This window comes from Lachnellula hyalina (genome assembly GCF_007821495.1).
Source record: "Lachnellula hyalina strain CBS 185.66 chromosome Unknown contig00219, whole genome shotgun sequence".
Taxonomy (NCBI): domain Eukaryota; kingdom Fungi; phylum Ascomycota; class Leotiomycetes; order Helotiales; family Lachnaceae; genus Lachnellula; species Lachnellula hyalina.
Window position 1 is genome coordinate 20,615 of NW_022157333.1, and position 24,597 is coordinate 45,211.

The 24,597-nt window shown below is 48.9% G+C and overlaps 7 protein-coding genes across 7 annotated transcripts; 4 read left to right on the plus strand and 3 right to left on the minus strand.

Moving 5' to 3' along the window:
* Positions 1 to 268: 268 nt before the first annotated feature.
* ABCB4 (Phosphatidylcholine translocator) lies at positions 269 to 4,380 on the plus strand (the record flags this gene model as incomplete). Its single annotated transcript, XM_031153701.1, has 7 exons — positions 269 to 563; positions 613 to 755; positions 802 to 1,211; positions 1,267 to 3,195; positions 3,245 to 3,937; positions 3,983 to 4,101; positions 4,166 to 4,380. 7 exons carry the CDS (start codon positions 269 to 271, stop codon positions 4,378 to 4,380), a joined length of 3,804 nt encoding a protein of 1,267 aa, XP_031001686.1.
* Positions 4,381 to 6,543: 2,163 nt separating this feature from the next.
* sidA (L-ornithine N(5)-monooxygenase) lies at positions 6,544 to 8,205 on the plus strand (the record flags this gene model as incomplete). Its single annotated transcript, XM_031153702.1, has 3 exons — positions 6,544 to 7,454; positions 7,505 to 8,015; positions 8,113 to 8,205. The coding sequence occupies 3 exons, from the start codon at positions 6,544 to 6,546 to the stop codon at positions 8,203 to 8,205; spliced, it is 1,515 nt and encodes a 504-aa protein (XP_031001685.1).
* A 374-nt stretch (positions 8,206 to 8,579) lies between these two features.
* On the minus strand, positions 8,580 to 11,447 carry LHYA1_G008785 (TPR repeat-containing protein; the record flags this gene model as incomplete). The annotated part of the gene is made up of 2 exons (XM_031153703.1): positions 8,580 to 8,582; positions 8,628 to 11,447. 2 exons carry the CDS (start codon positions 11,445 to 11,447, stop codon positions 8,580 to 8,582), a joined length of 2,823 nt encoding a protein of 940 aa, XP_031001684.1.
* A 783-nt stretch (positions 11,448 to 12,230) lies between these two features.
* On the plus strand, positions 12,231 to 12,858 carry ats1 (N-acetyltransferase; the record flags this gene model as incomplete). The annotated part of the gene is made up of 2 exons (XM_031153704.1): positions 12,231 to 12,276; positions 12,350 to 12,858. The coding sequence occupies 2 exons, from the start codon at positions 12,231 to 12,233 to the stop codon at positions 12,856 to 12,858; spliced, it is 555 nt and encodes a 184-aa protein (XP_031001683.1).
* A 2,406-nt stretch (positions 12,859 to 15,264) lies between these two features.
* cdc10 (Start control protein cdc10) lies at positions 15,265 to 17,972 on the plus strand (the record flags this gene model as incomplete). The annotated part of the gene is made up of 3 exons (XM_031153705.1): positions 15,265 to 15,534; positions 15,584 to 17,264; positions 17,311 to 17,972. 3 exons carry the CDS (start codon positions 15,265 to 15,267, stop codon positions 17,970 to 17,972), a joined length of 2,613 nt encoding a protein of 870 aa, XP_031001682.1.
* Positions 17,973 to 18,684: 712 nt separating this feature from the next.
* gluP (Glucose/galactose transporter) lies at positions 18,685 to 20,121 on the minus strand (the record flags this gene model as incomplete). The annotated part of the gene is made up of 1 exon (XM_031153706.1): positions 18,685 to 20,121. One exon carries the CDS (start codon positions 20,119 to 20,121, stop codon positions 18,685 to 18,687), a length of 1,437 nt encoding a protein of 478 aa, XP_031001681.1.
* A 2,560-nt stretch (positions 20,122 to 22,681) lies between these two features.
* On the minus strand, positions 22,682 to 23,266 carry LHYA1_G008789 (uncharacterized protein; the record flags this gene model as incomplete). The annotated part of the gene is made up of 3 exons (XM_031153707.1): positions 22,682 to 22,808; positions 22,891 to 23,072; positions 23,135 to 23,266. The coding sequence occupies 3 exons, from the start codon at positions 23,264 to 23,266 to the stop codon at positions 22,682 to 22,684; spliced, it is 441 nt and encodes a 146-aa protein (XP_031001680.1).
* Positions 23,267 to 24,597: the final 1,331 nt, after the last annotated feature.

A 24,597-nucleotide genomic window follows, 5' to 3' on the forward strand; every position in this document is an offset into this window, starting at 1 on the left:
TTTCAATGCAGTGTGACGACGGATATTCCTCTTCTACGGAGTATGTGTGGTTTCCGTTGTGGTCTACTGCGCAAGTGCAAGTGCAAGGGTCTAAAAAGAGTTTTGCCTGTGCAATATAATTATGTACTTTCGGATGGATTGGTATCCTGGTACTGGCTTGGCTCTTTTCGTTGGTTTTGTGGAATCTCAGAGTTTCATTCAGTATCCTTCTGCCCAAGTTTCTTCAGGAATCAGGCCATGTAGGTGGATTGCACATTAACAATTCCCAATGATACCCTCTTTGAATGGCGATGGCAGCAATCCGACCACTTTGCGGAAGATGCTTTACCCTCTGCTGCCGCCAAAAAACAGTACTGTAAAGACAAAAGGGGCCTCATATTTTGCACTTTTTAGACCTTTGCAAGATGTTCAGTCACGCCTCATTCTTGCTACCGGCGTGGTACTGGCCCTCGCAGCAGGCGCTCCTCTACCAATCATTGGGGTCATATTCTCCAAAATTATCAACCATTTTCCACCCTCGGAAGAAGACGTACGGACAAGAATTTATCAGCTTCTAGCAGTTGGTAAGTCAAGCCAACTTTGAATTCCATAAAGCAATACTGATTTTAACAGCAATTGCATACTTCGCTGTTACGTGGGGATGGGCGTTCTGTTGGGGTATTGTAGGTGCTCGAGTCTCCAGAGGGCTGCGTACCCAGATGGTGCATCGAGCTCTCGGACTTGATCAAACTTACTACGAAACCCAGTGTCCAGATGTGAGTTTTCAATATCCAATGCAAAGTTCTCGCTTACGCCTCCTAGATCACCAGTCGCTTGACTGTTGATGCCCAAACAGTACAGTCTGGAACGGCGGAAAAGGTTGGTATTTTCCTCCAATCCATTAGCTACTTCATTGTAGCTTTTATTGTTGGATTTGTCCTCAATGCGAGACTTACGGGAATTCTTTTCGCGGCAGTCATACCTTCCATGACAATAGTCATTTGCACGGGGACTACTGTCTTGAGTAGATTTTCCAAGGAATCATCAGACAGCACTACAGAGGCTGCGTCGATTGCTGAGGGAGCAATCAAGGCTGTTCAAGTGGTACAAGCTTTTGACGCATTTGACACTCTGACAAAGGACCACGAGAACCATTTGAAAGTTGCGATGAGAGTGGGCCTTAAGAAGGCTATTGCTGGTGCAGTGCTTCTTGGCAGTGTCTTTTTCATAGCGTAAGTTACACATCATCGATCCTAGTTTGGTTACCTACTGACCAAATGCAATCAGATATGCTGCAAATGCTCTGGCGTTCTGGCAGGGCTCTAAAATTGCGGAGAGCTCGTCTAGTGGGGGCGCAGGAACAGTCTATGCTATTGTGTTTTTGATCCTCGATGCTTCATTTGTTATTGGCCAGGCAGGCCCATTCATCCAGTCATTTTCCGCTGCTGCATCTGCCGGAAGTCGAATATTAAGCCTAATCGACTACCCGGATATTCCAATTGACGTCTATTCGAAAGATGGACTTCCTGCCGATCAGCAGACACTGGGACCTGAAAAAGAAATAACCTTCAACAATGTCAGCTTTTCATACCCTGCACGCGCTTTAGACACCGTCTTGAACGACATAAATCTCAAAATCGATACTGGAACTACTGTTGGCATTGTGGGTTCTTCAGGCAGTGGGAAATCCACCATCGCAGCCCTGCTATTGAGGCTCTACGACCCTTGCCAAGGAAGCATCATGATCGATGGGCAGACTATTCCAGATTACAATCTCTCCAGCCTCAGAAATCAGATTGCTCTGGTAGACCAAGATCCCGCAGTATTCTCTGGTACAGTCTACACAAACATCCGAGACGGTTTCAAAGGAGATTTGCTTCCAGAAGAGGACATGAGGGAACGATGCGTTGAGGCCGCGAAAGCCGCCGATGCTTGGACATTCATTGAATCACTACCGTATGGCTTCGAAACCTGGCTCGGAGAACCTGGTGGAACGAAGCTCTCGGGTGGCCAAAAGCAACGACTCTGTTTGGCACGGGCATTGGTAGGAAATCCATCGTTGCTGGTACTAGATGAAGCAACCAGTGCTTTGGATACCATCAGTGAAGCGGCTATTTTGACGTCCCTTGGAAAATCAAGATCAATGAAGCACAGGACGACCGTGATGATTGCTCATCGCTTAGCATCGGTGAAGTCTGCAGACAATATCATTGTGATGGGCAGGGGCCACATTCTGGAACAGGGCAGTCACGACGCATTAATGTCAATCCCGAATGGCGCCTATCGAAACCTAATTGAGGCGCAAAAGCTCTCACCTAACTCGTCCGCGGAACATGAAGTGTCTACCCCAGCTGAAGTAGCATATATAGAGACCGATAAAATCTATCCCGAAGAAAAACAACATGAGACCGAGTCGCTGTCCTCAGGATATACTCCCGACGAAGCCATGTCGTTCGGGACGATTCAGATCATCGGGCGTTGTCTTGCTCTGAGTCGCTCTCGGATATTACTTACCCTCTTAGCATTGGTTGGTGCTCTCATAACTGGAGGTCTGATACTTGGAGAATCAATTATATTCGGCCATTTGGTCTCCCTCCTAAACGGTCCCGTCAACGCAAGTCGAGTAAACTTCTACTGTCTGATGTTTTTTGTTGTCTCACTGGCCGCTCTCATAGGCTACATCACATCGGGATCGTGCTTTGGTATTGTATCTGAACACCTGATCATGCGAACCCGAGATCTCTCACTTCGGACGATCCTTCGGCAAGACATGGAGTGGTTTCTTCAGTCCGGTCGGTCCACGTCCTCCCTTGTCTCGGTCATTAGCATGGACTCGGGTCATTTGAGCGGCTTGTCGGGAGTTATAATTGGGACGATGGTCTCTGCATTGGTCTCTGTTGTTGGAGGGGCTATCTTAGCACACATCGTGGCCTGGAAGATAGCCATTGTTCTCTTTGCTACGTCTCCCGTCGTGGTTCTTGCAGGATTCTTCCGTTTCAGAGTCCTTGCTAAACTTGAAGAAAAGAACCAGTTGGCGTATACCGAGGCTGCATCGTTAGCTACAGAAGCATGTAGCTCTATACGTACTATTGCAGCTTTGGGTACTGAAAAGGCTACTTCGAAGAGATTTGACGTTGCGATTGACAAGTATCGAGAGCAGACATTCCGAAGCACTGCTCTTGGGAATCTTCTCCTTGCTTTTGCATTGTCGATTACGTAAGTACCGGTACCCCATGTTCAAACACATCGTTTTGACACTACTTAGCTACTTTGTCTATTCCTTGGCATACTGGTGGGGGGCAAGACAAGTAAGGTTTGGGGAATATTCCAGCCTCCAGTTCTTCATTGTCCTTCCAGCCATTCTCTTCTCGGCGCAGGCCGCAGGACAAATATTTAGTCTTGCTCCGGATATTGGGCGGGCAAAGGGAGCTGCCTCGAGAGTCTTTGCCCTCCATGATCAAAAGCCAGGCATTGACATCACATCGCATACGACCACTGCCACCCCCACGCCCACCCCCGTTTCTGAAGTCAGGAGGTCATCTTCGTCAACAGGGGCCATTAAGTTCCAAAATGTTAGTCTCACGTACCAATCTCGACCTAACGCTCCTGTCTTTACGAATCTCAACCTCTCTATCAAAGCGGGCGAAACAGTAGCACTGGTTGGCCGCTCAGGAGCCGGAAAGACGTCGACAATATCGCTCATTGAACGATTCTATGACCCTACCGGGGGAAGCATTCTCCTTGACGGCATCGATATCAAGTCGGTACCAGTGCAGCAACATCGTGCGAGAATCAGTCTTGTTGCGCAAGATCCAGACTTATTTTCCGGCAGCGTGGCCTTCAATGTTGGCTTAGGCGCGAGACCTGGACATGTTGCTACGAGAGAAGAAGTCATCGAGGCTTGTAAAGCAGTTGGCATCCATGAATTTGTCAGTGGGCTACCTGATGGCTATGAGACGTGAGTACTCCTTCCTGTTCCTCAAACCCCTGCTTATTCTTTTAGACAATGCGGCAACAATGGTTCACAGCTCTCCGGAGGACAAAAACAACGAGTTGCGATCGCTCGAGCATATATCCGAGATCCGGAAATCCTACTGCTCGATGAAGCAACTTCAGCTTTAGGTTCGCACCCCACCCTCTTCCCATGCAAGCTCTCTTAGCTCTGCTAACAATGTTCTTCTCATAGACTCGCAATCCGAAGCGCAGATCCAAGAAGCTATCACGGCGGTATCGCGCAAACGAACTACAATCATGATCGCACATCGTCTCACCAGCGTCCAAAAGGCGGACCGGATATTGGTATTTGAAAAAGGGAAAATTGTGGAGGAAGGCAGACATGAGGATTTGATGAGAGGTGGTGGCATCTACGAACAAATGATCACGGCGCAAAACTTGGGGTGAGGAAGTATACGTATACGGTGGCTATTCATTTCACATTCTTGCAAGGAGTTGGGGGAGGATGTTAAGACTGCATTGGAGCGAGCATTGGTTGTTCACGCTGTTGATTAAAATTATCTCTACTGCCATATAATACTTTGTCCTATCAAACATGCAAAAATCCCTCGAAATGTTGCAACCAAGCTTCTGACAAGATGAGTTCATTTTCTTTGCCTAGATAGTCTACGGAGTAGAGTCTGCCTTGATACTGTATCTTTGATTTCAATTTTACCAGCCGCTCCTGCCCTGCCAGGCTCGTTAGCACCCCCCCCGTTCCTTCCGTCACATCATACGTAGAAATTAGGAATTGTATAGGATAGGAACATTCGAAGCCAAGCTTTCAGTTTTGCATGCTATTGTTGATCGTCCTTTCCCTTCCGCGCGTGGACACCGTCGACGGTCCAGGACATTTGGTTCTCCCCGAGTACCACCGTCGCCAGTTCATTCTCACGCCACCAAACATCTCAAACACTGGCATATGCATCCTCTTCCCTCTCCTCCCCCTTCTGGCGCCATGTCCGCAAACTAATTACGTTTTTGCGCAGGCAGACCGAGGGCGGGAAAAGATGTCAATGATCATAATAACGCATACCCCCTGTGTCTGGGCATCAGATTACGGAGGTGAGAGATTATCTCTCCATCTGATAAAAATCTTCCCCTGCAAAACGACTCCACTCCTCTCCACTCGGCCAGGATCTGCATGGATCTATCCGATGTCGGATTTGCATGGCATGGGATGGGACGGAGCGGATCAGATAAAAAGGCTTGGCGCGATAGACATGGTCCATGCCATGGTCTGTCATCACGTCATCATAGATTATTTTTCTTTGCCGCTGTCGGCTAAATCTAAGGGAGCGTCGCGTCGACATGGCCGTCTACCTACTGTATACCTGGGTAAGATTACATTCTGCTACATTATAGTATATATTTGCCATGTAGGTTGGTTGATCTGGGCAGCTGTAGCCACTAACCCCAAAGGAGGGATAATCGAAGAATGGGTAATGGCCTCATCTCCTCATCTCAGCCCATGTCAACCACCAACCCACCAACCCACCATCAACCCTGCTCCTCTTCTTTTTCTTTCTTTCACTTCGGCTTGCGTCACTAGCTAGATAGCTGGATATCACTCTATCCACCGTAACCGTATCCCTCTCCTCTTTCACTGACGCCTCGACATGCATCCCGCTACCAAACGCTGCACGCCGCACCGCACCGCAGTAGCAGAGCAGTCCCTCCCTAGTCCTAAACAGCTGATACCTGCAGATCCATCTAGTCTTTCTTTCTTTCTTTCTCTCCTTCATCCTCGGCGGCGGAGACATGCGTCTTTACCGATCGTCTACTCACTCTCTTTAAAGTAATTAGTATATCACCCCTAGCCTAAGATAGTCTCCATCCAATTCATCACATTTACTCAAATACTCATCTTTCTCCTTCCAACTACATACATACAGTACGCCATGTCCAAATAAACTCGCCAGCATCACATCTGGCATAGCACCGGTACTTGATCCAACCAACACCATAAGCACACCATCACAGTCACACATGTTCTTCTAGTTCTTGTTACGTCTCGGTAATCGTGCGCCCCCATCTCGAATCCCACATTTATATTCCGGCGATAAAAGCCATATCCATTCTTCATACATCACCAGACCTGAATCCCACGATTGGCGGCCTAACTGCGGTCGTGTAGCCATCATCAGGCATCAATTTTAGCCACTAAACTCACCACCCTCTTCTCTGTCCAATAAGAGCATCTTGATTTCGAAGCAACGACGACCACTTTGGGAGATATACTCTTTGTACCATCTTGTGGTTCCTGGAAAGGGCAGTTTTTCCATTGCCAAGAGATCACGGAACGGCACGGACAAGTAGGTAAACCGAGGAGCATTTTATTTTGCGTATAGTTACCCCCACTGCGTTAAATGCGTTGTTTATCCGCAACTTCTAATTCGTTCGTATAGGAGAATTTGATACTTTGGGCAACAGAGATAAAAACCCCTCACTTTCTGACTCCTTGCCTGCCTTGAAGATTGAAAGTCACAAGTCACAAGCCACTAGCTCCAAAGGACTATTCGGGGAAAGTCGCGACTACAAGTAACCAAATATCAGCCTCATCAGCTCAGCATGGCCCCTTCTGCTATAAGCCCTACCTCTACAACCCACGAGGTGAACGGTGGACAAGAAAAAGGCACCGCAACTCATCTGGCGGAAACTTACATCTCATCGACCCCTCTCAGCAATGGCCACACTCAAAGTGAGCCCCTCGCTCCCGTCTCAGCACTTGCCAACTCCTCCCCAGACACCACCCTCGATCTCCTCTGTGTGGGTTTCGGTCCCGCGTCTTTAGCCATCGCCATCGCTCTGCACGACGCCTCGCCATCTCCCTCTCCAAACGTCCTGTTCCTCGAGAAGCAGCCCCAGTTCGCATGGCATGCTGGTATGCAACTCCCTGGAGCGAAGATGCAGATCTCATTCCTGAAGGATCTTGCTACTCCAAGAGATCCCAGGTCGCATTTTACGTTCGTGAACTACCTGTTTCAGAAAGGGAGGCTGAACAACTTTATCAATCTGAGCACGTTTTTGCCGAGCCGGATGGAGTACGAGGATTATCTCCGTTGGTGTGCTTCTCATTTTGAGAAAGAGGGGAAAGTTGGGTATGGAATGGAAGTCGAGGGCGTGAGAGTTGGAGAAAGGGGAGCGGATGGCAAAGTCACAAGTTGGGAAGTCACTGCTCGGTCGTTGAATGGAGATCTAGTGAGAAGGAAGGCAAAACACGTCGTTATTGCGGTTGGGGGACGACCAGTCATTCCTCAAAACCTGCAAGGCTTGAAACACGTTGCCCACTCATCTCAATTCGCCTCGGCAATCACTCAAATCCAGGAGCGGGAAAAGGGACGTCAGCTACGCTTTGCCGTTTTGGGCAGTGGGCAATCCGCTGCAGAGATTTTCAACGACATCTCCTCGCGGTTCCCAGACGCACAGGTAAAGCTCATTATCAAAGGCGCTAGCTTACGTCCCAGCGACGACAGTCCGTTGTAAGTCACTCTTCAGCCCCTATAAACACGTGATCTAACTCCCCCTTCAGCGTAAATGAGATCTTCGACCCGGACCGCGTTGACGGCATCTACAACCAAGCGCCCGACGTACGAACTACCGCTCTTGCATTAGACCGCGGTACCAACTACGGCGTGGTGCGTCTGCAGCTACTCGAACATCTATACGAAAAGCTGTACATGCAGCGCTTACACTCGTCCGATGAAGCATCGTGGCGCTGCAAGATCATCCCCCAACGCACTGTTATCTCGGCCTCGCAATCCGCCAACTCATCTGTCCTCCTAAAGCTAGGTGCCGTAGGCTACGGAGATAGCGACCAGAAGCTAGAAGAGCTAGAAGTTGATTATGTGTTCGCCGCCACGGGATACAGACGGAATGCCCACGAGGATATGCTGGCCGAGGTGCGGGACTTGCTCCCGGAGAAGAATAGAATCGAGAACAAGTTTCCCGTGGCAAGAGATTATCGCGTCTGTTATGATGGCGAGAAAGTTGATGGTGAAGCCGGTGTTTGGCTGCAGGGATGTAATGAGGGGACGCATGGTGTAAGTTCTAGATCCCTTTCACCCCATCTGATCCCATCCCATCCGATCCCCCAAATAAAATGTCAAGAAAGCAAGACGCTAATAATCATTGATATAGCTGAGCGATACCCTCCTCTCTATCCTCGCGATCCGCGGAGGGGAGCTCGTAAATAGTATTTTCGGTTCTTTCTCTTCCTCTTCCGTGGCATGATTGGATTTTTGTTCTGTATATTTGCTGGGTGAGTGAGTGAGTGAGTGAGCCAGAGTAGCTGCATCGGCAAGTTATTGTTCTTGTTCTTTTGTAGATTCTAGGGATTGCGATTGCGCTTTTGGCGTTAAGCATGCATGCATGTATTTGCCGCAATTGGCAATTGTCTCTTTGAGATGGGCTAGCTACGGAGAACATATATATATATATATATATATGAGTTTTGGCCGAGGGAAGAGGCTTAAGGGGTAGAGATGAATGAATGAATGCATGCATACATACCCATTTTCACGTTTAGTAGTTTAGTGGCTTTGGGATATTTGATTTGTTTGTTTGTTTATTTGTATGTTTATTTGATCTATGTGTTTTTATTTCTCTTACTATGTGATGTGAAACTAAGACTTTAAACCATCCAACAAGCCCACCAGCATTCCCCACTCCTCCGTGCCCTCCCAACTATCCCTCGCGCGTCCCATAATGCCCCTCACCGCACTCCGCGCCTTCATCCGCCAACTCTTCTCCACCACCCCCACCTGCCCATCCTTCTCCCTCTCCATCGTCCCGTAATTCTCATACGCACTCACCAGGTTATCCGTCACGCCCACTACAGCCTTCCACCCCTCCACCTCCCGCAACCACTCCTCCCCCACCGTCCCCAACCGCCACGCTTTCTCCGCACACGCCAGCGCATCCCCGTAATCCCGTCGATACAGCGCCAGTTTCTCCTGCAGCGTCCACAGCTCCGCGCGCGTCGTGATGAGTGGCACGACGTCCGTCTTCATCATCTCGCCCACGGCGCGCGCGAGGCTGCCGCGCGGGGGTTCGTATACGCCAGTATCTGCTTCGCCTTGGCCCCTTTCCCGCGATATCACTTCGCCGACCAGGGCACGCAGGATGTCGATATCGACGGCTTCTTCTCCTGCGCTGGGCGCGCGGATCCGGATTACGTTTCGGAGGCCTAGGAGGAGCTCGGGGAATGAAGGGGGGGTCATGCGCCCAGCGATCGTGATGACGTTGTCCCAGATCTTCCAGTTGTCGTGTGCGATGCTTGCGCCGCGCTTGAATGCCGCTAGGGCTTGCCGCAGGATATCCTTGGGACTCTCCTGTCGATCGAGTATCTCTTTTACTTCTTCTTCTTCTTCCTGCGTGCTGGTTTCTACGGTGGAGGAGGATAGTTTCTGGAGGGAGATGAGTTCGGAGTATTTGGATAGCAGGGAGGAGCCGAGGTTGGAGTATGTTTTTGCGTCCGTGTTGTCGATCATGATGCTCTGCTGAAAGGCTAGTATAGCACCATCCCAGTTCCCCGTCGCGAGGTCAATGTCGCCGAGTCGGGACCAGGTCTCGTTGTTCTGCCGGTTCACGATCGTGGCGAGCAAGTACGCTTCTCTCGCCTTTTCCAAGTCCCCGTTCTTGGAATAAAACTCGCCGAGTGTGCGTTGGGCGCGCGCGAATCGGTGGTTGGAGATTTCCCACGCGCGTTCCCAGCACGAGGGGTCGTTTTCGAGATCTCCTAGGATGCACCATAGACGTGGGGCGTGTGCTGGAGCTGGAGAGCGGATTTCGCCGGCCCAGGATTCCGTGGCTATGGCGTCGGCGTCGATGTCGTAGACGTCCATCTCTGGCCCTTTGGAAGAGTGATATAGTTGTCTCCGTACTACTTGACGGGCTTTGTCTTCTTGCCCGACGGAGTGGTAGCATAAAGCTACTTCGGCCCACATCTTGAGACGCTTGAAGATCTCGAGGGCGGAGACGAGAGAGCCGGCGCTGGACCAGGCGAATGCGAGTTCGGTCTCGATTTCCCAGCGGGTGGGCGAGGAGAGTTGGTAGATGTAGCGCAGTCTTTCTGGGACGGGGGCGGATTCCGATGCTTTTGCTCGGGGAAGGAATTGCGTGACGCGGATTTCAGGGATACCATTTTCGTCGGATGAGGGTAATTCTTGCGTGTCGGCGATGATTTGGTCCACTATGATTTGTAGTTGTAGAACACTGCGTTCTTGGGTTCGTGAACGGTGCGACTCGATTCTGCTGCGGACTAGCAGGGCTTGGGTGTAGATTTGCCAGTTTGTTGGCTTGTCCGTGAGGACGCGGACAGCGTAGGGTAGGATCTCTTCGCTGTTGAGCTTGTCGAGCGGGGAATAAGTGTCTTTGATAGTGGCTTCTGTGAGGAGCGTGATTTGATCTAGGGGGTTAAGTTGCGGTTGCTGGTCGGGTTGTAAATCAGCCAGCTCTGGTGGTAAGGCTGAGTTTTCCACTTTGTCAGACGTGTATTTGATGGACTCGAGGAGGGTATCATCGTTCAAATCCAAAGCCTCTGGTCCCTTTCGATCCTCAGTTGACAAAGTGCTGTCTTTTAAAGCTCCCGAGAGACTCTCTGTCGAGCTCTCATTCCATTCCCTGCTTTTTGCAAAAACAAGCAACTGTGAGAGATCATTTTGCTGAAACTTGGTCCTCTTCCCCAGAGCTCCAGAAAGAGCATAATGGAAACCCGATGCCTCTTTAGCCATCCGTACATCTTCTTTGGCTTTGAAATCCTGACCTTGCATGATATGAATCTGTGCCTTTTCCAATAAAAACTGAACCCTAGCCTCCGTCCCAAAACCCCCATCATTTGTAAAAATCTCATTCTCAAGACCCTCCAAATCCCTCTCAATAACACTCTGCAACAGCGAGGAATCGACCAGCCTCCCATAAGAGACCCCAGATAACAGACGCTGATGATAAGCGTTGATCCTCAGACGCATCAACTTGCAATCCAAAAGCTCGGCTTGAACAAGCCGTGGGAAGAATACTGTAAAGACCAATCTTGCAAAGCAGAACAGCTCCACGTGTGGGATATGCTGATAAACGCTCACACCATCAACCTCTAAACTCTTCAAACACTGCTTCCGTAACTCGGTACTAATTGTAAAAACATCGCCTAGGTCCAGCGGTGGTCCCGTGACGTTGGCTTGCAGAAAAGTATTGAAAGCTGCTAGTCCAGAAACGAAGACCAGGATTGCCGAGGACTGGTTGCTGAAATTGAGGCTGAGAAGAGCAGCATCTTGCTGGGCTCGAGGAAGGCAGATGGACTCTGACAGCTTGGAAAATAGGCTTTGCGAGGTGGGGTTTCGCAGGATAGGTTTGTAGTCGCCTTCTAGGTAAGAAGTGACCACTTCTGAGAGCTCGGAGATGCCTTTTAGGGACTCGAGGTTGAAGAGTAGGGTATCCAACGAAGACCCCTTGGGGATTATTTCATCTTGCGACATTTTGCTAAATTCTGGTGGAGTTTGATGGACTTGTGAAGGTTTTGGAAAATATTTTGGAAAGGTGGATTTGTAAGCGAACGATTGATATTTTTTTGACCACAACTACACTTCAGTTCCAGACGCTTCCTTGCTACTCACAAGTGTGAAGAAAATGACAATTGAAATTAGTAACCAAGGGTAAAGAATTACTATTTCTATCTTTTCCCCCGGTTTTCATAGACTCTCAAGGCTCTCTAGACCTCGCCTTTGACAGACATGCAATTCAAGTAGAAAGCTGGTCAATACCGCGGAAGTTCAAAAGTTCAAAACATGCAAAAGGGCCGGCTTTCCATATTCTCTGGAGAGTCAGGAAATCCAGTCACCTGCTGGGGCTAGAATGCTTCACCGGGAGACTTCCAGTACTTGTCCATCTGAAATCCCCCCAAATAATATGCAATGCTTCGATTCGGCTGGGCAAGGACATCTGAATTTCTATTCAGATAACCGCAATATGAAAGGTTTTGCACAAGTAATGTTCTACATTGCTGATTCATAGGATCGGTATTTTATTCTATATTTCTGACAATTCCTAGGGCCCCTAGAAAGAACTCTTTCGTACCTACAGTAGCGGAATCATGCAGCAGCCAAAAGAAGAATTCGGCAACCAACCCCACCACCAAACGCCCTTCAGATGACATTCCACCTCAGCCATCAACACCCTATACCTCTTCACCCCGATTATAAAACCCCTATCTAATCCATCAATTATCAGTTCGCCCCAAAAACCCAGAAGCCCAATCCAAAATGCCAGTTCCAGAAGGAACAACAGTCCACCACGCGCGTCGCGAAGGTAAATTCTCTGCTTTACCCCGCCATCTACCCCGCGTATGCCTACCTACTAACAAACACACCACAACCCACAGACGTCCCTACAATCCTCCGCATGATCCAAGAACTAGCAGCCTACGAAAAAGAATCCTCCTCCGTCGAAGCCACGCTCGAATCCCTGCACAACACCATAGCATTCGCGCCCTCCCCCAGCACCCCTCCAACCGCACCCGGCGATTCCATCTCGCCCACGCGCCCCGCGCGCGCGCTATTACTATTCACGCCCTCGGGAGAAGCTGCGGGCCTGGCGTTGTATTTTTATAACTATAGCACCTGGCGCGCGAAGGCGGGGATATATCTAGAGGATCTGTATGTAAGGGAGAACGAGAGGGGTCATGGGTATGGACAGCGGCTGTTGGGGGAGCTAGCGAAGGAGGTTGTGGGGATGGAAGGGGGAAGGTTGGAGTGGAGTGTGTTGAAGTGGAATGAGCCGAGTATTAGGTTTTATGAGGGGCCTAGTGTGGGGGCGACGCGCATGGAGGGGTGGGTGGGGATGAGGGTTGATGGGGAGGCTTTGGGGAGGCTGGCTGGGAGGGCTGTTTGAGGAGGTGGGTGGGCTTGTTTAGGGGGTGGATGTGTAGATAAATGTTGGGGAGGGACATCGTTGATGGCTTCATGAAGAGGAGTTGGGATTGCTTATACCGAGTTATGTATGGGGGGGATTCGACATTCGGAATGCTCTTGGCTTAGGCAGTGCAAGCGAATGCAATGTCGCGCGAGTAATCACTGAATGCTCTCGTCCGCTGTTTATAGCTTGCGATGAGATACTGGTCTGAAGTGGTGTGGTGTCACCAAGGCAGAGGTGTAGTAAACAAGCTTGGAACAAGACTTTAGATTCCTTGCTGGCTTACTGACTTCCGTCAAGGTCTCCTGCTCTGCTTTCTGTTACTCTCCTTCCCTTATGTTTCTTAGCTGCAATCATTGCCTTCTCGGGATTCTCGACTCCCTCAAGAATGTTTTCATCCTTCTGCTTCTTCTCATCCTTAAGTTTGCCAATAAGCTTCTTCTCAGCCTTCAGATTTTTACGATCCTCACGCTCCTTCTTGATATCGTCGAGGTTCTTGTCATTCCTGTCAAAGGGGTGCAATTCTGTCTTCGGAAGCTGCTCTTGTTCCTGGCTCTCTTCGCTCGCCCCTAATGCGTTCAATGCTATTTGGTCTCTTTGCAGTCTCCTTGCCACCCTTTTCTTGACACGGCTCATCTTCCTACCCGACCCAGCCGTTTCTTGCCCGTCTAACAACTCCAAACCCTGGAATAACTCTTCAGCTTTCCCTGAAGCTTGCGGCAGTATCCCTCTGTGAAATGTCGATCTAGTCCCTCCCCATGAGGTCTGCCACTCACCCGTTGCCTCATCTTCTAACATCGTCGGCGTCACATTCCAGATGACGGTATAGAGCCTTCGCATCGTTCGCTGGTAGTTTGATGATGTGATGTCTTCATCTTTAGCTTTTTCCTCCTTAACGACTAAGCCACGGTCTGGATCGAATACGATGTTCCCACTACTCCTTGAGTCCTTCAGTTCCCTCAAAACCGCCTCATGGCTTTGTTCAATGTCATCCCTCCTTTTTTGAAGCGCTCGGCGTGGTTTAATGCCAGCGACCCGAATTGTCCCCATCGATATATTTTTCAAATGGTTCCATTCGTGTAGGGGGACTGGTGGATATATCTTGTCGAGAGTATCCGCCCACCAGGTCTTTATAAGATTAGCCTGCCGTGACTTTGGCATTGCTTGCCCCCAGTTATTTTCCGATGGAATAGTAGGCAACAATTTCTTCAGCTTGGATCTAGCAGAGGAAGTCTCCGGCGAGGGTCTCATGAGCTGACTCTTCAAGAAAGCTCGGAGCTTCTTCGTTGGCAAGATTGACAGCGCTCCTGGGCCCTTGGGATTTTTGAAGAACTCTTCTATTGCGGCTTTGGTTTGAGGGGGGTCGCTGTCCGCGGGGCGTAGCAGATCTACCACCAACTGTCTCCTTCTCTTGCCATGTCGTCCGTATGTAAACGAGAGGATCTTGTACAAGTCTTCCTTGTTGCCTCTGCCAGCTCGGTCCAGGCATTTTGCAGTTTGCACGGCTTTCTTCAATCGTCGATGAGTGACTTCTGCCTCGGCGTTTTTTCGGGCACGCGTCCTGAATCTTTGTTTGATTTGGTCTTGTAGGATCGTTCGAGTGAAGGCGTCTGGGAAATAGCTTGCTGCGCGGAGCAAGGACCGGTAGGCGTGAATAGGATCTCTTGGCTTGCTCGAGGTTGGTTCGTCGATGCTGGTCTTAGCTTCGTGTAGCGTTGAATAGCTATGCCTCTGTAGTTGCAGATTGTTCGAAAGGCGGCAGAAAAGGCACGAAGTTGGTCGCAACATTCTGCTGGTCAAGCTGACAGAAAATACAGTACCTATTGATTAGACATTCAGATGGCCAGACGCACGGGCCACCATACAAAATCCCGCGTTCACCATTCTATATGTGATCAAGGGAAAGGGCAGCCAACTAGGAGTAGGTATTCGCAACAGAAGAATTGTTCTAGTACAGCTGAGACATCCTGCACCAGCCCATTTCCTGAATAACCTCATTGTCCAACACAGCGAGTTGTGCCCTTCCTGTTTAAGCGTTGATTTTTATGCACGTAGCCATGCGAGCCATGGTCTTTCGTCGCGTCACGGCCATCCAATCAGAAGCGAGAAAATTGCGCACTTTAAGCTAGAAGGCGCGACACACGTCCCCCTCCTCAGCGCGTTCCTCACTTTGACCGAGATTATCAGAGACAGAGACATTTCTAGTAATACTACAACGACAATCCTCCGTGCTGCACTGCACTGCACCGCACTGTACTGTATTGGCGACAGCGACAACAAGAGTCAGTCGAGCCATACTCAGCTCATCCCACCTTCCCAACAAGTGACAGTACGCGGCAAACTCTTCCTTTCCACGGTGCTGCTATTCCGCAATCACCTCCCTCCATGGCCTCGGCAGCAATCCCTTCGAATCCCCAACCCCTGGCGACCACTTCACGCTCTCGCCAAAACCATCTTAGCAGTCGTTCATTCCCTGCCGCCGCCGGTGTTTACGAGGACCAAGAATCACAGCCGCCGCGCTCCAGTATGTCCTTCAATATGAGCCAAGGCTCTCAAGGAAGCGGACTAATGGCCCAACCATCCGGCCCATTCAGACAGTATGACGGAGGAAACAGTGCAATCAATCGTAGAGATGCTGCGCCCCAGATATACTCGGTCAGTATTGTCCCAAACTGCTTGGAACAAGTAAACTAACTGTATGCAGGCTATATATTCAGGAGTTGATGTATACGAGATGGAAGTCAATAATATTGCAGTAATGCGCCGGCGTAAGGATAGTTGGTTGAATGCGACTCAAATATTAAAAGTTGCTGGCATTGAGAAAGGAAAGCGTACGAAAGTGCTCGAAAAGGAAATACTTATTGGAGAGCACGAGAAAGTGCAAGGTGGCTACGGAAAGTACCAAGGCACCTGGATTAAGTTTGAACGAGGTCTAGAATTCTGCCGACAATATGGTGTCGAAGAGTTACTACGACCACTTCTGACCTATGACATGGGACAAGATGGCGGAGTTGCCGGACGAGGTGGAATAGATACTCCCACGAAGGAGCAGGCAATGGCAGCGCAACGCAAGAGAATGTATAGCTCTTCGGAAAACAGATCAGGTGGTCAGTCAGGAACTTTCTTCAAGAACATCTCGAGCACTGCATCCCATGCCGTTGCGGCCATCAGCAAAGCTCGCTTCGATTCACCAGGTCCTCGCATAAGGAACAGCAATGCTGCAACGCGTCCATCTAGTTTCAGTAGACAGTCTTCACAGCAACATCTTAGCTCGCAAGAATCTGCCTTTCCTGGCGGCTCGCAGCAAAGCATACAGAGTTTTGCCTCCAATGATAGCTTTACGGCAAATGGGCAAGACTCGGCGTATGCAACGCAATTCTCTCATGGATTGCCAGATGATACTCGTAACGGAGACTTTGAGGAGCCCCCAAGGAAGAAGATGCGACCCACACCTGCCGAAAATGATACCCAACAAGCAGGCGGCTATTACGATATGTCCATGCGAGATGGTACCCCCACGGAGCCAAATGAGTCCTTTGTTCACTATTCACAACGCGCCCAGGTTGACGAAGTCAACATGCCGATACCACCGCTAGACGAGTCTACTATTCCTGATATCGATACGAAGAGGCGTCTTATTATGACCCTCTTCCATGACCCACTGCGGTCGGATTTCAGCAGTCATGATGTCTTCGGCTCCTTGTCCCCTCAAGACCTTGATATTCCAATTGATAATGCGTTCAATACTGCATTGATATGGGCTGCAACTCTTGCTCGGATTCCTCTCTTGAAGGCTTTGGTTGCGGCTGGAGCGAGCCCTAATCGGGTGAATAGAAGTGGAGAGACTGCGTTGATGCGTTCTTGTGCAGTTACCAACAATCTTGATCATGGCACCTTTACCGATGTCCTTGAACTTCTTAGCTCTACTATAAACTTTACCGATTCGCGTAACAGAACGGTCCTGCATCACATAGCCATCACATCTGCAGTCAAGGGTCGAAGCTCTGCCAGCAAGTACTACCTGGAATCTCTTCTCGAGTTTGTTGTTCGCGCAGGCACTGCATCTAATAGCCAAACATCTTTCGGCAACGGGGCACCTCCAGCGGATTCGATGAATCTTGGTCGCTTTATGTCTGAAGTAGTCAACATTCAAGATAGATCTGGCGATACTGCGTTAAATATCGCCGCTAGGATTGGAAACGCAAGTATCATCAACCAACTTTTGGAAGTTGGTGCAGATAACCAAGTCAGAAACCACTCTGGTCTCGCCCCTTATGATTTCAATATTGGAGATCGACCTAATATTGAGCCTCAATCTGCTCGAATACCCGCCCCTGATAAATATACTTCACGGACAAAGGAAAGCAGTAGTAATATAATCACATGTAAGTTATCCTCTTCTTGGAAGATGGACAATTCTGACCTATATAGCTATCTCCTCCCTTGTGTCTGATGTTGAGAGCGAATTTGCTCGTGAGATGGAGATGAAGCAGATTAGGATCGATACTCTTCACACCCAATTAAGAGACTCGTCAGCAATGCTTGGAGAACAGCGCCGAAGGGTTGAAACCCTGCAGGCAAGGGCTACTGAGCAGAGCACTCGGAACCTCAAAATTGAGAACCTTACTCGAGCTGTCAATGAAGAGCGCGCGAAGCTTCAGGACATGCAGCGAAGAATGGGACAGGTCAATGGAGAAATCAATATGCAATTAGGCGATGCCGATAAGGGGCTGGCACTTCCCGCCGGTGCAGTACCGGCGAATGTTCTAGCAAACATCAACCCAAATCCTCATCAACCTCTCATACTTGACCAGGCACAACGACAGCTGTTGAAGGCCCTGCCACCGACGCACGTCCTTCGCGCTCGGGTTAATGCATACAAGGCGAACAATCAAGCTTTAGAAGAGGATGTTCGGGGTCTCGAAGGCAAAAGCTCGGAACTAGCAGCCAAGTACCGCAAGATTATCGCCTTGTGTACTGGTACAGAGAATGTTGATGACCTTGCGGAGGCTCTTGTTCGCGCTACAGAGAGCGATGCTGATGTCGAACTTCCTCGTATTCGCGACTTTTTGCAACGTGTAGACGGCTCTTAGTGATGTGTCATGAAGCATTGGGATAGGCGTTTTGTCAGAACATAAGGCTTGGGTTTGGCGCTGATCGATTTACGGTGTTGGTCTGCGTTGGAACCATCATGGGAATGAAGGTCAGGTGCACGGATATAGGATTCGTATTGATTGAAGTGGGATGGATATATGAAGGTATGTCTGGAGTAGCATGTTTATTCATAGAGACATAGTTCAATTGCCAATATCACTACGGAGAATTCAATCAAGTCGTCGTTCTACTAGTGACAGAATGATTTAGAAGCTATGAGGCTTGGGATGAATACTTCCAAAGTTCACCAGTGGAGTGGTTCTTCCTTTGGATCAAGTGGCTAGAATCTCCCCAAATCGCTTTTCATGGGAGCAAGGAATCTAACTCCCCCTCCTCTCGCCTGAACTTTCTTAAATTTTTGGAAAGTATCGATTTCACCAACAATACAAGCAAGTACCTCAATGTTCGTCCTAGCATGTCGTTGAAAGATTGATATTAAACACGAAGAATAGGAGCAAGGGGTACGATGCTTCGGGATAAAATCTTGTTCTTCTCATATTGTTTTTGGTATCTTGTTCGTCTAGTCTTTGACTCATCTATCATATCATATGCCATCTCAAAAAAAAAAAAATATCTAATGCCAATCCAACGCCTCAAAACTCCATTCCCACCACGCACGCACACTCGCTTGAAACTCATCTCCCCATCTATCTACGAAGAAGATCTCAACTCAGCCTCCTCAACCCTCAATTCCATAACCTTATCCCCATCATAATGCACCTCCTCCAGAGCACCACCCACAGCACCAGACTGGAACGCAGATTCCCCAACCACATCCTTGACGCGCAGAATATGCCTACCATGTCTCAACCAGTGGAACGTCACGTAGCCCAGCACGAACACGAAGCCCACAAGCGGCACCACGTACGAGATACGCGTGCCCGCCGAATCGGCAATCGCGCCCTGGATCGGGGGGAACACAGCGCCGCCCGAAACACCCATGACGAGGATTCCGGCACCGCGACGCGTGTGTCGGCCTAGGTTGGCCGTGCCGAGCGTGAAGAGCGTGGGGTACATGGGCGCCTCGAAGAAGAAGAGCACGATGAGCACGGCGACGGCGGCGGTGCCATGGCCGGCGCAGATGTAGGCGTTCAGGGCAATAGCAATGGTGGCGTAGACCATGAGTAAGAAGTCGGCTTGGAAGACTGTCGCGAGGGCTGTGGCGAAGAAACGGCCGACTGTGAAGGTGATGAGGGCGTAGGATAACATGTTTGATGCTTTGGCGGCGGAGAAAGTGGCGTTTTCAGTCGCGTAGTTGATGAAGAAGGAGGCGACAGTTACTTGGGCTCCAACGTAGCAGAACTGTGCGACGAAGCCGAAGATCATGTTATATTGCTTGTACAGCGGACCCTGGCCTATCTCATTGCCGAACTCGTCGATGGCGAAGTTCTCGGACGGCGTGGAGGAGTTGAGCATTTCCTCGGATATTTCGGGGAGTTTGGTGACGAGGAAGAGGACTGCGATTGCTACACCTGCACAGGCTACGGCGAGGTACACGAATTGCACATTGACGAGACTGTGCTCGTTCTTGCCGGTGAAGAAGAACTTGGATGCGATGAGGGGGCCGATGAACGATGCGACTCCGTTCCATGACTGACAGAATTGCAGACGAGCAGAGGCGCTGGCTGGGTCGCCAATAACAACTGCATACGAGTTTGCGGCCGTCTCGAGGGTTGCGAGACCACAGGCGATGACCAGAGTGCAGGCGCAGAAGCCGCCGAAGGAAGCAATGCGGTTTTGGAATGTGCTGAAGTGTGCTGTGGGCCAGAACATAACTGCGCCTAGAGAGTAGAGAGAAAGACCCATGAGGATGGTGATCTTATAGCCTTTGCGCTTCATGACTTCAGCTGCGATGGGGGAGAAGAGGAGGTAACCACCGCCGAAGTAGACGACTTGGAGACCGGTGGATTGGAGCTTGGTGATATCGAGGACGGTCTGGAAGTGCTTGTTGAGGACGTCGAGGAGGCCATAACTGAAACCCCAGAGGAAGAAGAGCGAGATGACTAGTGAAAGGGGGAAGATCAAGGCCTTTCCTCTCAGGAAACCAGACGCGAGCGCCGGTGCAGCAATGGGGATCCCTCCTGCCATTGTGGATGCTTCACGAGGAGTGAGAGATGGATAAGAGGGTAGATCTCAAGCTATGAAGGATTGTGATGGTGGAAGGAGGAGGAGAAGGGATGAATGGTGAGACTAAAAGCCCTGATATGTCAAAGAAGGCGAGAGAAGTTGCTGATAATGTTCGGTATACCGCTGGGTACCATCATGTCTTTATACGTTTCAATCCCCTTGAAGCCTTTTCGCGGAGTCTCCAGACCCCATCTCCCCATATCACTAGTTAGTGCCAATGCATTACATCTAGACAACACTAGACTCCCCCAGATTTGAAGTGGACTGGCATCATTCTCTAGCAGACAAACCCAACTTTTAGCTCACGGTCCGGTTCCAAAACGAGCATACCCCGGAGACCCACAACACAATGGGATAGGCTCATACCTTGTAACTTACCTAGACCTCCAAAGAAGGGTTGAAGAAGTAATAAAAGCTGTAAGTATATGCAGATAGCGTCATTTGGGACTGACAATCTGCCTCTGCCTCTGCCTGTAGAATCGCAGATGGATTGAGGCTATCGAATTGCATCTTGACTTGTGACTGTGACTGGTGTTGTGCCGCATTGAGCCTCCCAAGCACTCTCCTCAAATACTCTTCACACTCTCGAACGATTCTCCATTTCAAGATTTCGAAAAGACTTCACGAGCCCCTCATCAAGCTCAAATTCGATAGTATCCGCTAAGATACGAAGTGGGGTTTTCATCTTGCGGCAGCGACTCGCTCCCGTAACAATTTTCGCTCTCGGGCGTGGCCGCTAGTCTTGATCCTTATCCCCAGGTCTCAGTTCTCGGGGGTATTATGGATCCTGGGGCAACGGAAAATCCCCAGATAGCATGGCACCACATCGGCATCTTCAGCCTCCTGTATCCATTGAACTCGTGTCGTCGGGTCTAGATGCGGCCCAGGTTACCTTCTAGGTTATAATATCCTCATCTTAAGAGTATGCTAGGCCTACTCGAGAGATGGTCGAACTTCGGCAATCTATCATCATCTGCTGACTAGAGTAGCCCTCAGATAGAACGGAGTGAGAATCGCGTGACTGTCTAACAGATGAAGTGGTTTGAGAGAGATGAAGCGGTGGGAATGACACTGTCTGACTCGCGGGCTTTGCTTTTGGGGGAGTTTGGCAGCATTTTTCCAGTCGGTCACGCGTCCAAGTACGAGTACAGAGTAAGACTAGACTGCGAAGAACTGTGTGAACTGTTATTAACACTGCCATCATCATCATCATCATCATCATCATCATCTGTAATTGCAGTGCTGGTCAAACATTTCTTGCAAAGCAATACTTCCAGATATTAAAGTAAATCAGCTCATCACGGTAGGTTTAGTATTGCGTATTAACAAACAGCACCTCCTGATAAACTCCTAAAAAGGCAATCTTCTAGAAGCGTAACTAAATCTTTCTAGATCTGGCCTAGACCTTCCCTAGGACTCCTAGTTCTTAGTTCTGTAGGCAAGTGCAAGGTAGTTTCAGCGAGAACCCCTGTCAGGCAGTCAAAGCGTCGAATATGGCAAGATCTGATCTTAGCGTCATAAGGTAGTCAGTCATGCATGTTTCTTAGCCTTATGTTTATGGTCCGGAGTAATGCATTATACTATCGAGAGGATTCTGGAGAATCTCCGGATTGGCTGAGCTGGAAGCAGCATTAGTTCATTAGTCTAAACATCGTCTGGACTGTTTGCCAGTGCTAGTTCCTACTTTCTCCTTGGACGCGTGGTCCTAAAAAGACAGAAAAAGAACGCTAGGTGAAATGGAAGTCTAATTGGCCTACAAAATGTATAGTAGAACAGGGGGACGAATCTAATTGACTTGGAAGAAATATACTAGTAGGAGCATCTTTACATATGTTCTCTCTTTTACTAGGCGCAATTAGACTTCTCTCTCTCTTTACAAAGCGTAGTTACACTTCTCCTCTCTTGCATTAGGCACAATTATACCTTCTCTTCGCTTAAAAAGTTATAATATATCCTTCTTGCCCTCTAAGCTCGCTAGCACCTTCCTTAGTAGCCATCCTTTACTTCTACTTAGATAAGAGTCATAAGACATAGAGCTGGTAGTAGGCAATCCATAGTCAACGCCTCCGAACCTGCGTAAAGCCGCGGATATGGTTTATCACCAGCCTTATCGTTCTTCTTACAATAGACTTAGACACATATGGTTTTCTAATTCGTGGACGCCCTCATCTATTATTCCCCTCACCGTTGTGCTTCTACCGCGCTGCATGCTTGATCCTCGACCTCGTGAGCACATCTATGATTCCACTAGCAAAAAGGTCTCGACCTACCTGACGTTGAGAGCCACAGGTTAACAGGGAAGTGCCCGGCACTGCAGCAAGTAGGTATGGTGTAGCAAGCGCCTTCCCCATCTTCACTTTCAACGCTTGAATCCGCGCTATTTGTTGCAGCTCATGCGTTAAAGCTCAATTTTGTCATTGGATAGTTTGGGTTCAAGTCAAAGCGCTGTCTTTCTATCAAAGAGAACACTACCACCCGCCTCTCCCTCCATGTAATCTCCAAAGAGGCGACATTAGACCTTCTACTGCCATGCCGAAGCTTTCTGTTCCGTCTTCCAGACTTTAATAGCCTCGCTATCAAGCGGCGGCATCTCAAACCCTTGCAGACGCCAGTATTTCTTATCCGTATCCATAATATTGAACTCCCACCTACAGCACATGACCCATTTTATTAGCCTCTCGTCTCTCATTCCCCCTTCCATTTCTTTCCTCGTAAAGAACGACAACATACCTCCATCCCCTACTCTCAAACCGATTCTTGAACTCCTCCCCCACGAATCCCAAAAACGTCTTCGTCATCTGCTCTCCCCGCTCTCCTTCCTTGGCAAGGTTGATGGCGATGTGCTCCATCGTCAACCTCACGAATTTGCCTTCTGTTCTCTTCCCCCCGAGGAAAAAGGAATCTTCGGGGACCTATGTTTATCCTTTGTTAGCTTTTTGAATGCTTGATGAGCAGGGAGAAGTGGGGATGGGACCTCATGGAACACAATGTCGACGAAGAATGCAGGCATTGCTTTTGCATATTGTGCTGTAAAGATCGTAGCTAGGTCTTGTTTCTCGGCCGGAGTCAACTGGCCCGGGCTGGTATAGAACTTGAGAAGAGGCATTCTAGTCTTTAGTTTTGGTGGCGGTTTGAGATTGAAAATGAAGTGAGTTGGATTATGATGCTGAATATTAATGAAAAGCAGAGATACTTGCTCTACTTTTGTATCTCATCTTCCAGCTATCCAACTACCTTTCTGATATGGAGTGGGTATCTATTGTTTAGTGATCAGAACGTTTACCGTACCACGCAACGAGACTTCGGATCACTAATCCTGAATCTCGGATGCAGAAAAATGCCCGAATAGATACCTTTCCATGGACGAACTCCTTAACTATTGGTCTCTAAACAGCTGGCTGAAAAGGTTGATATTAACGTGCGGGGCATGGGACTTGCGTAGGGCTGTGTTGTGTGGATTTGATGTTTAGTGATCTTGCAACACTTCTCAACATCCCAACAAAACGAACTCTTTACGAGTAATTTTAGTCTTTCTGAACATGGAGTCTTAGAAAAAGAACTCCGCCTCAGCGCAATAATAACATTGTTTTTCTATCCTATTACAATCTCCTTGTTGAATAAAACGGAGGACTGTTCAGGTGAGGGTGGGGGTTTGAACGTCATTTGAACAAGAAGCGGGTTTTTTTGGGACGCTAATGAGGAACCAGTATTCGGCCAGATATGCCCTGAGAATTCTATATTCTGACGCAGCGCGGATCACAAGTGCTTGCTATTCAGTAATCCTTTTTATATCTCAATATATTCGACCGATGGGTCTCTTCTTGTATCTCCCTTCATTTCCAATATTCGTCGATTAAACTAACCGCATTGCATAAATTCTATATTTCAACAGCCAAGGAAGATGATACCTGCTCGTATAGCAATATGTTGGATCAACCAAGAGCTGGGGGAAAGAAGCTCATTATAGGTCAGGGAATGAATGCTTACTGGCTGCCCCCCTATTCCTCGCTAAACAGTAAACAAACCGGAACCCGAACACCAGACAAAAAAAAAAACAATCAGCTTTCCTACCACCCTAAATAGTATCACATAAGGAACCAAAGGTACTATGTAGATTTATAAACCCGGCAGGTTATGCTATGCGACTATGAAATCATGAAGGAAAGAAAGGGGCTTTTCGGAAAGTACAGCACTTACCACAAGAATGTAAATACCCTCAACGATTATCGCCAATGACCACCCCAGGAATGCAATCCTCTTTTCACATCATCTATAACGAACCAACACACCTCAAAACCCATCTTCCAGAACTCCTAGCCAGCTAAGTGAGGTCAATCCCTAAACACCACTCCACTTCCACTCCAAAATGCCCCCCAAAAAGGGCACCGTAATAGGAAAATGCCTCTGCGGCAAAATAACCTACAAATACACCGGTAC